The sequence below is a fragment of the Numida meleagris genome, chromosome 1 (assembly GCF_002078875.1).
Source record: "Numida meleagris isolate 19003 breed g44 Domestic line chromosome 1, NumMel1.0, whole genome shotgun sequence".
Lineage (NCBI taxonomy): Eukaryota > Metazoa > Chordata > Aves > Galliformes > Numididae > Numida > Numida meleagris.
In genome coordinates, this window is record NC_034409.1 from 56,332,557 (window position 1) to 56,347,945 (window position 15,389).

The window sequence follows — 15,389 nt, forward strand, 5'->3', positions numbered from 1 at the left end:
GGTCTGCTGTGATAGGACAAGGGGAAATTATTTCAAACTAAAAGAGGGGACATTTAGATTGGATATAAGGAAAAAGTTTTTCACAAAAAGGGTAGCGAGGCACTGGTTGCCCAGAGAGGTGCTGGATGCCCCGTCCCTGGAGACACTCAAGATCAGGCTGGAGAGGCTCTGCGCACCCTGATCAAGCTGCAGGTGTCTCTGTTCATTGCAGAGGAGCTGGACTAGATGGCCTTTAAAGGTCCCTTCCAACTCAAACAATTCTATGACTCTAAGAGAAAGGAAGAAAGAGAAGACAGTATGCAATCGCAGAAAAGAACTATCAACTCTGTACAGGACACGAAATACGCAGGCAGTGTCCCCCCACCCAGCTGGTGTAACGCGTGTTATTTCCGTAGGTGGCCGTCCTGTCCTCAGTTACACGGACAGAGAAGGAAATGGGACAGACGCCATGAAAATCCGTACACGTGGATTTCAGCTACTGCAGTGCCTGTGAGGTGTGGTCTGCTGTGACTCAGAGATAAGGAGGCTTACGCTGGAGGGTGCATTTATAGAAGGCAATACAAGCCATGTTCCTTCTAGACAGGAAGGCATTGCTCGAGCAGGCAGCATTTAGAAAGCCAAAACATGCTGTGCTTGTCAGCAACAAACTGGCTTTTAGTAGCTACTGGTGCTGATGAAGATGGCAAGTACAGTGTATAAGGAAATAGCTGCTACACAGCAAGAGGACAAGGGAGCATTGTATGGTTTCAGACATCAATTGCATTGTGTGGGGCAGGGAAACTATTATTAAATTGCGGAATTCACTGCAATAGGACATAATAGAAGCTGAATGCATTCAAAACAAAGAATTTAAAAGGCAAAATCGAGGGGAAATCGATCCACCAATTGTTCTAACAGCTATCTCAGTGGAATACCTACTGAGAACTCCCTGCTCCAGTCTCTGGGATGCACACACGAGGGCAGAGCGCTCTGCTCTCAGCATCTGCCACCAGGGGCTCCTGGGGATCTCTGAGCCAGGTGGACCCGGGTCTGACCAAGCACCAGCGGGCTGCTATCCACGGGGCTTGGTTTTGCCACTTAACACCTACTTACATGCTGTGGAAGGCTTCAGTGTTCTCAACACAGGACTATTAAAAATGGCTTCTTCACGGGTGGAGGAAGAGGCTCGTTAGCACAGTGAGGCGATGCTGACATGCACCATACTATTAGTTCCGCTTGTGCTATGCCCATCTTTAACAGGACTTTCAGTTCCACCTTCCCCCAGCCCCTCCAGCCTACACGTTCAAGTTAAAAGCACAAAGCAGATGTTACAGCAGTGCATACAGCACTTCATAGTGTTGCAGCAGGTTTAGCCTTTTTTAGAATGCCATCCAGACACCTGACATCTTCAGTGGAGAAAGGCTGACGAAGAGCATAAGAAAGGCAAGGATGGTAAGGGGAGCAGCAGAAGCCAAGGCACTCTCACAGGGCAGAGGCAACAGAAGTTTTGTCTCCGCTCAAAGAACAATGCAACAGGAGAAGGAATCTGCTTTTGTGCTACGTGCTTATAATTGATATACTGATGTCCAAAGTTTGGTCCAGACTTAGAGTTCTTACAGAATTCAACCTCTGCGACAATCGTCAACGTTCCTAAAACTCAACCTGAGCTTTCCTGGAAGAAGTAGTTCCCTGGATGTCTGCAACATAACCTTTTTATATGAGTCCTCAAAGCAAAAAATAACTTAAAATTTACTTGCTTTTTCATTATGTTCGTAGCAAAGAGAAAAAGCTAGAACAAACATCATGACGCACAGCTGGCACAGGATCAATATCTACATCACAACAGTAAGCTGAAGGTAGCAGCTCTACAGCTGTTAGAATCACAGAATCACAGGCTTGGGTTGGAAGGGACCTTAAAGCCCACCAATTCCAACCCCGTGCCATGGGCAGGGCTGCCCCCACCAGCTCAGGCTGCCCAGGATCCATCCAACCTGGCCTTGTGCGTCTCCAGGGATGGGGGACCACAGCTTCTCCAGGCAGCCTGTGCCAGCGCCTCACTGCCCGTTGAGTGAAAAATTTCCCCCTAATATCTAACCTAAATCTCCCCTCTTTTAGTTTAAAGCCATTCCCCCTTATCCTATGCCTATTAGACCATGTAAAAAGTTGGTTCTCCTCCTCTTGACAAGTTCCCCTCAAGTATTGGAAGGCCACAATAAGGTCTCCCTGCAGTCTTCTCTTCTTCAGGCTGAACAATCCCAGCTCCCACCTCCCTGTCTTCGTAGGGGAGGTGCTCCAGCCCTCTCATCATCTTCATGGCCCTCTTCTGGACCTGCTCCAGCAGCTCCATATCCCTCTTCTGCTAGGAACTGCAGGCCTAGAAGACAACAACCTGCAATTTCCAGCCATTTACTCTCATCTCTCTCCGTTCTCCTTACTGCCTGCAGCTGCGCCCCACAGAAGCCATAAGGGTCAGACCAAAATGAGTTAGTTTTGACCTAGATCAGTTTCTTGAACTGACTGCTGCAAGCACCACTGCTGGCAGGAAAGGCAAAGCAATTAGGGACAAAGAAGGATGCTTCTGTCAACAAGAATGCTCAGGGAAGTATATCCAAGTTATACAAAAAAACCAGCCAAACTGCCAACCACCATCTCTGCCACAAAGACTTAAGCCCATTGGAACAACAGAACAGCCACCCTTCAGAACACAGAGCACCCCACACAACGCAATTCCCCCCAGTATTCCCCACTACAACTACCAGGAAAATTCTGCACTGGAGAACTTGTAGGCACGACCCGCACGCCGCCACCTCCCCGACTGCAGGGCAAACCCGCCGTGCCCTCCGCGGACACAGGCCCAGGCCGCCGGGCACTCCGTGCCGCCGGGCGGTACCTGCTCGGTGACGGTGGGGCAGGAGGCGATGAGCGGCAGCGCCGTGAGGCAGTTCAGCAGCAGGCCGCCGAGGGTGATGGCGTTGGGGGCCAGCCACGGCGGGAGCCGCTGCACCAGCCAGCCCCAGTAGGGCTGCAGCCAGGGCTCCAGCAGCGAGCGCCCAGCCGCGCTATAGCGGTGCTGCTCCAGGCGCTTCAGCTGCGCCGGGCTGAGGGGCGCGGGCAGAGCCCAGGGCGCGGCCATTGCGGACGGGCCGCGAGGCACCGGGCTCGGGCGGCCGCCACCGCCGCTCGGGGCGGGGCTGAGGCAGCGGCGGAAGAGGACGACGCCCCGCGGCCGCCCCTCCTCAGGGCAACCACGGCCCCCGCGGCGTCTCGTGGAGTTGGCTCAGTTCGTTGTCTTCTGGGCTGCTTCCCTCGCCTCGGGGTGCGGCTGTCTCCTCAGACGGGATCGCGGTGCTGCCCGGCCGGCGCCATTTCCCGAGCCCGCGGGTACGGCGCCGTGGGCTGAGTGGTCCTTCAGAGGCCTGCGGAGTGGCCGTCCCGCAGCCTTCTCTTCTCCAGGCTGAACGAGCCCAACTCCCACAGCCTGTCTTCATAGCAGAGCCTGTCTTCCTATCCAGCCCTCTGCGCATCCTCATGGCCCTCCTCTGGACCCACTCCAACAGCTGCACAACCTTCTTGTGCTGGGGGCCCCAGGCCTGGACGCAGTACTCCAGATGGGGCCTCACAAGGGCAGAGTAGAGGGGGACAGTCGACTTCCTTTCCCTGCTGCCACCTCTCTGCTGATGCAGCCCAGGATACAGTTGGCCTTCTGGGCTGCAAGGGCACACTGCTGCCTCATGTCCAGCTTATCATCCATCAGGACCCCCAGGTTCTTCTCTGCTACTCTCAATGCGATTTTGTCTCAGTCTGTACACATATTTGGGATTGCCCTGATCGAAATGCTCTAGGGGCCAGAGGCTGTAACCTTTTGGCCAGGCACAACAGTCTCCTGGACAGAGCGGTTTCCTGTTACTCAGAGTAAGCCGATTCCCTTTCTTTAATGAAGCCAGTAAGTTTTTGAGCAGCTTTTTCTACGGCAAGTGTCAGGAGTGCTTGATATACACAAAAGAATCATAGAATCATTTGAATTGGAAGGGACCTTTAAAGGTTACTTACCTTAGCTGCCCTGCAGTGAGGAGAACAGATGAGTGTACCCTATGTCCAGTAAATACAGTAAGAGACTGTGATTGGAGGTTAGGGCTGGAACAGAGAAGAGAGGAACCGCAAGCTAATGGAGAGGTAATGCATAACAAAATAAAGATTCAGTGGCAGCCAAGCAGAGAAAGGCAAAAGCATACACAGCATTTACATTCAGTGCCAGCCAGATCCCCAGGACATTGGAATCACTAGGCTTGAGAAAAGGTGAAACTGCTGCTTTGAATTCCCTGAGCATTCCTGTTGTCAAGGAGCATAAGGGTATTGGTATTTACAGAGATTGCTTAAGCTCTTTGCAGTGCCAAGAGGAAAAGGAGAAAAACAGTTTTTGCAAGAGTTGTAAGCGAACCACCACTGCATCCATTTTTTTTTAAATTATTATTATTTATTATAAAAAAAGATAGGGACTGAGTTGAGGAATTTATTATTGAACCTGAAAAAGGGCTTTGCATGTTTGTTTATCTGTTTTTCATTTGCTTCTTTGATTAAGTATATTTTGAAAAGTGTTCAGCAACAAGACATAGAACAAGAGAAGACAGAAATCAGAGTCAGGTGTGTTCAGGTTTCCAGAACTTCCTCAGTATTCAGGTTACGCTTTTACTTTCTGCTGTCTGCTTCAGCAAAGCAGCAGCTTTATTTGTCAGTCAGGAAAGCAAGCTGTGAACCTGGTGACCGTAAGTATTCTGTGCTTAAAATAGAATGCCTTTTGCTCCAGAATCTCAAAACACAACAAAAGGCATTCATCAAGTAAGTGTCCTTTTCAATGCCTGTAAGAGTTAGCTACACTACGTTTTTCCCTATAAACAAAGTACAGGAAACTTATAGATGCGCTTTCTTATAAAGGGATATTTTAAACGAATATTCTGACTCTCAGTCTGGACCTCCTTATGAACTCTGCCCTGCTGAGGCTACATCTAGAGTACTGGGCCCCTCAGTTCAAGAAAAACAGGGAACTTTTAGAGAGCCCAGTGGCAGGCCACTGAGATGATCAGGGTCCTTGAGCATCTCCTTTATGAGGAAAGGCTGAGAGCCCTGGGACTGTTCAGCCTGGAGAAGGGAAGGCTGAGGGGGGATCTTATCAAAGCTTATAAACATTTACAGTGTGGAAGTCACGTCAATGGGGGCAGACTCTTTTTGGTGACGTACAGCAATAGTACAAGGGGTAGCGGGTACAAACTGCAACACAGCATGTTCCATACAAACACAAGTAAGAACTTTTTTTACTGTGAAGGTGACAGAGCATTGGAACGGGCCGCCCGGAGAGGTGGTGGGATCTCCTTCTCTGGAGATATTTGAAATCCGCCTGAACACTTTCCTGTGGATCATACTCTAGGGAATATGCTTTAGCCGGGGGTTGGACTTCGTGATGTCTAGAGTTCCCTTCCAACCCTTACAATTCTGTGATTCTGTGATATCTTGATTCAAGCACCGTTTTTCTCCCGCTTTCTTTATTTGTGGTGTTATTTTCAGTGAGAAAAACTGGCTATGAGCTTTCCATGCAAACGGGAGTTTACAATACATATATCAAGCTCTACAAATAGCTGTTTAAGAGAAGATACTTATTTGTGTAACAGGAACATTCAAGTGCCTTTCCAAGGAGTACAAGCCAAAAGAAGCCATCAGGCCAAAATATTTTCTTCTGGCTTTTTAAAAAATAAACACCATATCTTTTTATTAACTTCGATTCCTCTTCCTTTGTGTATGTATGTGTGTATGCACACATATAGGTCAGCCTTCTTATTCCAAATAGGAACTTTCTTTGTCCTATTTCAATCAAGCTGAACACCACAGGAGAGTTTTCAAAAACAGGGAATTCCTACCAAGTTCATGAAAGTGAGTGGAAAAGAGAATCCTTATAAACTGTGCTGCTGAAGGAGACCTGAACTGTAACCTCAACTCCAAATAGTTGATAGTGAGTGCACATGGCAAACAGGTGAGTAGCTGAAGACTAAACTAGTTTCACGTATTATTAAACTTCAGGGAACACAGCCATAAGCTATAAAATCATTGCCAGTTTCACTTCTCCCAGAGCTCCTGTATTTCACTGTTACTCTGTATCACATGACCAGGTTTTATTTGCTGCCCTTTACTCCTAGGTCTCTTTCGTGCTCACTAATTTCTCATAAATTCCATGTGAGCCTACTTGCGAGAAATTTCCTCTTGGGAGCACTGGGCCATGTGTTCTACAGCATGATATTCTCCTGCTGCTTCCATTCTCTCTTGGTCATTTTGCCTGTAATTTTTTGCTATATTCCCTTCTCCTAAGCTAGTATAAACTGCAGATTTCAAAATTAATCTTTTTTATCACTTCACTTCATCTGTTGAACACCATCCTTGGAGAATTCCATCAGGCAACTCATCATAAATAAAAAATTTATCCTCTATTGAAGGTTCTCCAACCTGTTTTGTATTTACTATTTCCTTTCCTATCCCACTCAATACTATAATTCCTCTTAAAATCATATTCAAGTAATCCTTAATCTGGAGGCTTGACTGGTCAGCTTCACTAATGAAAGTAGGAGCTTGTAGCACACTAATACTTATCTAAATTCCAACTATGGCCAAATACCCACTATTTCTTACTGACATGGTGCATCTCAATGGTAGATGCCAGGCAATGCAACTCATGAGAAATTAAGGGTGTCTGAACATCACAGTTAGTGTTCACACAGTAAAAAGTAGCTTAGTTCAGCTTGTCTACCAGCACTGCTGCTGTCTGGTACAAATTAGAGGAGTTAATTCCATCAGCAGAGTCCTCATGGAAGCTGAGGTTTGTGATGGCCGCCAGGTTATTGTGTGTGGTATATTAAGGCAGAGGAGGCAGATAAATAAACTTGAAACTGGCTCTGCACGTATTCCTTTGTTTCGTGAAAAGCACAACCTCACGGTCAGTATGGCTTTGGTGCTGACCGTAATATATCCAGTTAGACTCATGATATTTCAAATGAGGGATGAGATTAAAGCTGCATGGCATGTATTCAAACTGACCCTCTCCCCGAGCCTTTTAGGCATGAAAACAGAGAGATGCAGAGAGATGCAGAATGAAGAGAAATAAATAACCTTTTATGGAATTTTCTTCCTAATACTCTTGTTGCCTTCCTTCATGTGTAGGTGTGAACAGAAAAGAGGGATATGGTTTTGAGAGGAGCAGGTTGAAATGCAGATTGGGCGGTGTCCAGGATCATCGGGAATGGAGAACTGCTTCCTTGCACAGAGGGAGGACAGAGGAGAGTGATAGGAAGGGGAAAAGGAAGAAGAAGGATCTCAGAGAGAATAATATTTGCAGGAAGAAAAAGAGAGAAAATGCATTCTGATCCCCAAGTGAAAGAAGTGGTAATTCAAATGCAAAACCACCTGTTGAGCAGCGGTGATTCATAGTAACAAATTCATTTATTCATGCGTAATTACTAACTGCTAGGTGTTTGGATATGTGCTGACATCAACGTATACAGTGGTACTACTGGTTTTAGTAGACTCTTGTCTTCACAAACCATAGTTGAGGATTGATCAGTAGTCAGTAAGCACACAACCTATCTTATCTCTACAGCTGGAGTGAGAACAGGTAGGTCAGTAAATGAGAGGGTGATAGGGAATTGGCAGGCTGGTCCAATTGCATGTGACCTTGTATCTCACACGCATCAGAGTTTGCCAGAGCCTTACAGACGGTCAGACCTACTTCTGGAATACTGCTGGTACCCACATCTCTTGGAGAGTAATGACCCTGGAGCTGGAGAATTAATGTAGCAATTGTAGCTTAGCTACGGCATTTTGGTCTTGCACCGTAACCTCACAAGTGATATTAAACCACATGTATCTGATAGCATCTCTTTCATTCACACTCAGTGTTAGGTATTTTAAAGGGGGAGCTCAGTGGCTCAGGAGACTGACCCGCTTGGTGCCATGGGCTCAAGTTCCTGCTCTACAGTATGCATAAATTAAATAAGAAATATGGTGAGATGAGAAAAAAAAAACACCAAAAAAAATAGTAAGCAACATCTTGTTAGATCTTAAACACTTCATATTTATTGTACATTAAATAAAACAAATTCAGTTCAGTTGAGAGACTGATGAGTTGGATTTAGGAGATCAAAACTTCTAAAGGAAGATATGTTCAGATTAAGTGATCATTAAGTACGCATGAATTAATTACGTTATAGTAAAACCATATTCTGTTAAACAATTCTCAGGTGGATAAGATACATTATCAAAGAGGTATGTATTCCAAAGGTCTTATTGCACATCCACTGACAAATCCTTGTACCTTCAGTCTGCGAAAGGTTTGCGTTGCACCACCGAGCACAAACTCTGACTGCCTCCTCGTACACAACTTCTCCTCTTTCCTCGTTAAAAAAATCAAAACACAAATATCAAACAGAAAATAAAGCTGAACATTACAAAGAGCGTGTTGTCTTCAGTTCATTTCATTTCAACCCCAAAGCAATCCATGCGTATTCTTTCTTTTCAGTAAGAGCAGGCAGGGAAAACAGAGCGACAAATGAGAAAGGAAAAAAAAAAAAAAGGAAAAAAAGAAAATCTCCAGCCACACGTTTGTTCTGCTGTTGCAAGGACTAAGATGCTGTAACTCTGGCTACCCATTTCCAGTGTGGTGGCAGGAAGCACTGTGGTCGGACTCTCACTTCCCCTCAGTTTTGTCTGCCTGTACTTCGCGCATATATGAATCAATGATATGCGGAGGCACTCCATCCATTAATAGTTTGAAGAACGAAAGCCCACCTACAAGCAAGGGACAAGACAATTTTCAGGTTCAAAATCCCTGGAGCAATGAGAAAGTTTGTACCACTAGTTTCTGCCTTAAGTGGCATAGATTGAGTCAGTCCCTATCACATATTCGATTTCAAGATAGGATAAAATTCAGCACAAGAATTATCCATTATATACTCTCTGTACTGCACAGAAATTTCATGTCCCCTTGTTCAGGATGATTTGCATTTCTGTTTGCAGTTAAGTCATATATATGGTCATTTATCTCACCCCATGCAATAGTCTATGATTAGCAAGTAACCCTCCTGGATTTCCATCAGGCTGGGTGCAGAGCGCTTGGAGATGGAAGTCAGCCCAGAAGGAAGAATGGAGAAAACACTCGGCACCAAAGAGTTGTGGAAAACATGCAGAGACATTCACATTATTCCAGAGTTGGATCTTGTAATGGTTTGCACGTATTTAGCAAAATATTTACCTCATTGCTTGAAAGTAACAACTGGTGTGGCATGTGTAATATGTACATATGTATATATATGCAGAAAACCAAGACTTTAGATAGAGAGGCTGATGGAAATACAGACTCCAGCGATACCTGACTACAGCCAAAGCCTTTATCTCCTGGGGATGTATGAAGAATTATTTTGGATTAGAACTGAAATCTCATTCTGTTGGATAAAAAAAAGCCATGGAAATCTATAGAAGAAGCTACATCCATGGGTACTTCCATTAATTTCATTGAAATCAAGTGGTATGTGGAATGGAGAGTGGAAAAAAGATAAATATTTTGCTAAAAACACAGGAGGCTGTCCTTACTCAAGGGGAAGGAAGGGTGGCACATGTGGTGAAGAGCTACCTAACAGCGATCTTCCTCGTGTAGTTCTGCATAGATGCTCTGTTCTGCGAGCTGCCAAATCACCCACTGATAACAGCACTTACCTTCTCAGCTTTTTCTGGAACACACCACAAGTTTTAAAGCAGAAGTACATTGTCAGGATGAAGATACCACTGTCACCAAATGCTTCAGCTAAATGCAACCAAGCCGATACTTACGTACAACATTTCTCCCAAGTGCACAGTTTAAGAACTGATATCTTTCATTGACACAAGGATCATCCAGTTAAGGTGCTATTAGTTTCTAGTGATTATAGACTGAACTGTCTTGTTTAACACTTGCATTGTTGCAGAACTCTCTGTTCCCGACCTTAGGTGGATGCACAATGCAGACAAAAAGATGCATGCTTTTTAGCATTCTTTTCAACTCGTGTAGTGCAAATTGTCATGAGAATCATTCATTTTTTTAAATGAAATTAAGTGCTGAATAAATATTTCATTTATGTAGAGGCATATTCCTATGTGAAAATAACTGCCTGTAAATGCAAAATGTGTTTTATTCATGCTGATCATTTCTGCTGTCTCGTGCTTGTGTTAAATTCCACTGAAGCATGCGCCATGAGAAAACAGTGGGAGGTAGTACTACCAGGGATTAATGTAACAAGCGATTATTTTAAAAATCAGGTTTTACAGGCATTAAGGCTATCGTGCTACTCATTTCAAAACCCATTTTCATTAAGAAACATAATGAAAATCATGCCATACTAGGCAGACTTTGTATGACGTGTAAACAGACATAAGCTTCATATGCAAGTACCATATGAAAGCTTACCTTAGATGACAATATACATTCAAAAATCCTTATTCTGTAACTAAGGGAGAGAGAGAAAGAGAAGTAACAATTTAATGCAAACACAAAAGGAGAAAGAAAATGTTGAGTGAAATTATGCTTACAATTATTTCAAGATGATGTTTTAATCCTTAGTCTTGTAAAACATATGGGAATAGAAACACATGGAGAGTAAAAGGTGGGGATCCAGTTCCACTTCAAAATTATCATTAATATGTAAAAGCTATATTAATACGTACAATTAACTATACATTCTGCAATTAGTCTACAGTATCGATTGGAACCAAATTATGCAACTGATATTTATTGTAAAAGTTTCCAAACGTAGCTTCAAAGAAGCTAACACACATATATATATATTGTATTTTCCACCAGGGAAAAGAAGCACACACATAACACTGAAACATATATATATATGTCGAAACTCTATAAGGCAAAATAATCAAGTACAGACTAATTACGTACCTGTGAACTAAAGTATGTACTTTGTCACATATCCACATTTACATTACTTACAGCATGCCATTGGCTCCAGAGGAGCCCTTACCTTTAATGAAACATTTTGACTATATAAAATGTCCATATATATCTCTATATAAAAGCACTCAAATTTGTACCTTTTGTAGCCATTTTAGAAAAACACCATAATACTTCAAATACTATAGGAACATTGTATAGCCTGATCTCTTAACTTGTTTTAGTTTTGAAATAATAAATTTGGATGTATAAAATAGTGGAAACTGCTGTCTGGGCATCTTAAAACTGCTCAGCTGATATTCTGGATTTGGGCAGGGTTGCAAGGAAACACATTGCTATGGAAAGGGCTTCATTCTCTGCTATTGTAATTCCAATGAATCCACATTTAAAACAAGCTGTAAAGGCAATGAAATTTAACGTTATTGGAAGTATAAAATTTCAACTGATTTCAATTGGATCAGGATTTTATCCCTAGATCCTGTTGTGCAAATTCAGGCACGGATTATCATTCAGAGCGCTAATCTGTAATCAAAAGCTAATCTGTAAGAAGGAATGTCTTTTAAGCACAGCAAATGACTTCATGATACTTCTGTTATTTCAGTAATTCTACAAACTGACCGAGACCTGGTTGCTGAGATGCAAAATTCTGTCTCCTGGAAAGGTCTAAGTGTTGTGGTCAATGGTAGGCACAGTTACTAATTTAATTCTTCATATGTACAAGTAGCTTTATGCTCAGTGGCATAGCAGAAGCACAGCTTCTTTGGTAACTCTGCTGTTAAACTCCTATATTCTTGATTAATTTGGCCTTCTTTGCTCATGTGGCATAGACTTAGTATGCCATGAGACACCAGCTAGTTTAATCTAAAAAAGCAAATAAATACACACTTTGCATGCAGAAAATGAGTTTCAGTGTGAAAAGAGAGGAAGGGAATGAAATGGAATGGCCAGAGGATTATGCTCATTATAAACCTGCTTATTCCCCGCCATGAAGATTGGTTCTCCTGGATTAATTACTCCTTGATATATCACTGCAGAATTAGAATATTTATAGTGGTATTTATTCGCATTTGAAATTCTTCCAAGTTGATTTTAACACCATATTTTTTTATATTTTTCACACAGCATCTTTGTTACCATCAACCGACCAGAATGACCACCGACCTTGATTTCACTCTATAGATAGATGTACTCTAAAAACATGTTTCATGATGAAAACAAGCACAGTGCTCTATCTGCATTTTTTCGTTGACCTCAATGAAGCTGATACAAAATGATTTCCTGGAGTCATTAAGGTTGGAAAAGACCACTAAGAGTCCTAGACTGTTCTGTCTGCAATTCTTCCTAGGCATTCCTCAAATTGAGCATATATATACGCCTGATAATCTTCAGCTTTCCAGAAATTGTTGGCTAGAGTTTCTTTACTGCATTATGAAAAAAATACAGTTACAAGAGTAATATATACTCTTGCACAGCACAGTGCTCTTTAGCATGATTTACTCTGCTGCATCGCAGCATTACAGATTCATACCCTGATTGTTACTTTCTGGACTAAAGTCACACCAGTTTAAAGCTGCACATATAAATGCACACATGCACACACGCACGTCCAAACACACTGCAATCCTTTTCCAGTGACTCAGAATCCATAATTCTGTCATTTTGAAGTGCAGTCATCCGAAGAACCCTACTAAATGAACAGACAAGCTGGGAAACTTAAGAGAATGTGAGTTCAACACATAAGTCAACAGCAGGCTGAAATAAGGTTCAATTATGTTTTTATGTTCTGGTCATTTAACACTTGTTGCATTTGTCTGTGGCATATAGCAAATCCCAAGCCTATGCTGGTTTGTCAAGCTACAGCTGCTGTCTTTGCTTAATCCTATTCCCTTTGAATTCATCAGTTGAACTGCCAGTCACATTAAGAGCATCAGCACTGAATCCTTGCAACAGATGTCCAGTGTCTAAACCCTATGGATTGAAGTCAGGAGACTTAAAACAGTGGCCAGTAGACCTGCCAGGATGCAGAGAGAGTGAGGACTCATAGCCCACAGCGCTGGGAGGGAAACAGACCAAGCAGGTGTGGTAGGAGGGAGTGGGGCTGCACCAGGTGATTGTATGAGAGTGGGCTCTGAAGCACACCATTAACTAGGAGCTTTGTGTTAATGAAGCACCCTGTCACATAGCTAAGAGGAAAGAAACAACATGCAGCCCAGATGGGATGCTGAATAGACTGCATTTTTCAGGATTTCTTTTAGGTGTGATGCAAACTCAAAACACTGTAAAATCAGGTGCCCTGAGTAAGATGTCTGTGGAATAGCATTCTATTTTTTTCAGCTGATCTTTTAAGGAAAATATTCCTTATCTGAGAAAAAAATAAGTTATTTATGAATCTAGAAGTGTCTGTGCTACAGACATTGCAGTCAGTAAGTGTGGGAGAGTTTATTAAAAAATGAGAAGGATGGACTGAATTTTGTCTAAAGAGAGTATTCTTACATCCTCACTCTCTCTTAGCAACTGTTGGACCCAATATAGATGGGTTCAATTACAATCCCAAGGTAGGGCGTCAGAGCAAGGGAGGCTGTAGGATGTGCTGCGACCAGCTGGTAGGATGATTACTACAGCCCTCAGGATGTGGTGCCCAAAGCCCAAGCATCCATCTGAGATTTCCTTTGGCGTGGATGATCAGAGAGATGCTTGAATTTGACTGAGGTGCTAGGGTCTGTTGGAAATGTTAGGAAGTGACTTAAAATCACAGAGCTAGAAGCAATCTTGAGATATCATTTAGTGCATACCATAACCCAACAATAAATTTTACTGCTGTCATTCCTCAAAGCTGCTCTTCAAATCTTATGGTACCAAAGGCTCTACAACCTCTGCTGTTCTAGTTCTTCACTATTCTCAGTGTTATCTACCCTAAGTGTTAGTTGCCATGTTGCCAAATACATAAATATATTAATTTTTATATAATCTTCAATTCAACCATTGTGGAAAGAATCAGCTGCAGCCGGGAAAGACCTGAAAGCATTCAAACACTGTGGATTGTGTGCTCTCTGCTTCAGGACACTACTCAGAAAACTGGACATAGGAAAATTAGATAGATGTTTCTCAGCAAAGATCCTCAAGGACATAATTACACATGTACTTCGTAACCACTTTAGTGAAAAGAACTGTAACTTTTTTTCCCCCTAGATAAATTTTCATTTGACTGAAAAAGCATCCAATTATTTCCAGCCTATTTCAGGTACCAGGACATAAATATGCAATAGTAAACAATTGAAATTCCACCAGTATTGATCAAAGGCGATCTTTGTCTCTTTTAAGGACTTTAAGTCTTGGAATAGTAAATTAACTTTGCCTTTCATATAGAAAAATAGATACGAATATATATGAGTATAAAAAATAGATGAAGCAACCTTCCCAGGTGATGAGGTCTTCTGCTGTGCTGTGAAATAGAAAATTTTCTTGTGATTATGGAAAAGATTCATATATAAGTACAAGGACATTACCTTTTAAACAACAACTTAAATATAAATCATGACAGCTAAGAAACATGATATTATGCATACTTTCACTATATTAGTTAAATGTCCAGCTTCACAGACCAAATATTTATTGCGGTGGCTTCTTACTAACAGATTTGAGCTGTGGGACAAGATGCATCAGAAAACACAGAAAATGGAAAATGAAATCTAAAATCAGCACAATACAATGCTTGAGGATATTAAATAGCATAGTTTTCTTTCACAAGCGTGATAGCAGTAATAAAATTAGGACCATATTCAGATAGCCTAAATTCCCTTTAAACTCCTGACTTAGACACTTCTATTGGCTCTGTTTAGGCAGCTTTCCTGACTTACAACTTCACATTTGTTGTTTCAGAAATGCTTATTCCATGGTTGAAGCAAAAGCCTTTGGTGGAAGTTAATCCAGTTAAATATGACCACATCTGTTGCCAGGGGGTTATTTTCTGAAAACACGATTTTCAGAAATATTTCAGAAAAATTAACTTGTAGTCCATTCCAAATCCTCTTGTCATCCTGGGTATCCCAGTCAATGCTAAAATACTTAGAATTCATAAAATATGTGTATTAATGAAATCAAAGATTTGTCTTCAGTAATAAAAGCCTAACCTACTTTCTCATCTTTTCCTGCATTTGCAAATTCCCATTTAAAATGCTTTTCTCCTAAAGAAAATTCATCAGTTATATCAATTAGCTTGTGTTCTTGGGAGCAGTACTTGTATTGCTACGTGATTTTGCTAACAAACTACATTAAGAAGTTTTTCTTGGAAACAAATGTGTTGGTTTATACACCATTTTAAAGCAGACAACATCTGCCGTGAATTAATGTTTCATCCTTCTCTTTTTTCTCTCCTTTCCACTTCCTTTAGAGACCTGTATCCTATTCAGGATGGTTTTCTTTTAACATTTTCTGAAAAAGT

At 42.3% G+C, this 15,389-nt stretch overlaps 2 protein-coding genes across 4 annotated transcripts in view; both read right to left on the reverse strand.

Annotated features, from left to right (window-relative positions):
- The window catches only part of CHPT1 (choline phosphotransferase 1), a 22,636-nt gene extending 19,444 nt beyond the window's left edge, over positions 1-3,192 (reverse strand). The window contains exon 1 of one of the 3 annotated variants that reach the window (XM_021387602.1): positions 2,870-3,192. In XM_021387602.1, the coding sequence (XP_021243277.1) occupies positions 2,870-3,112 (243 nt within the window). In that variant the 5' untranslated portion in view covers positions 3,113-3,192. The remainder of the gene's footprint in view (positions 1-2,869) is intronic. The other 2 variants (XM_021387595.1, XM_021387610.1) reach the window with 2 other exon arrangements.
- The window catches only part of MYBPC1 (myosin binding protein C, slow type), a 46,736-nt gene continuing 35,833 nt past the window's right edge, over positions 4,487-15,389 (reverse strand). The window contains exon 28 of the mRNA XM_021395444.1: positions 4,487-8,802. Within this exon, the coding sequence (XP_021251119.1) occupies positions 8,702-8,802 (101 nt within the window). The 3' untranslated portion in view covers positions 4,487-8,701. The remainder of the gene's footprint in view (positions 8,803-15,389) is intronic.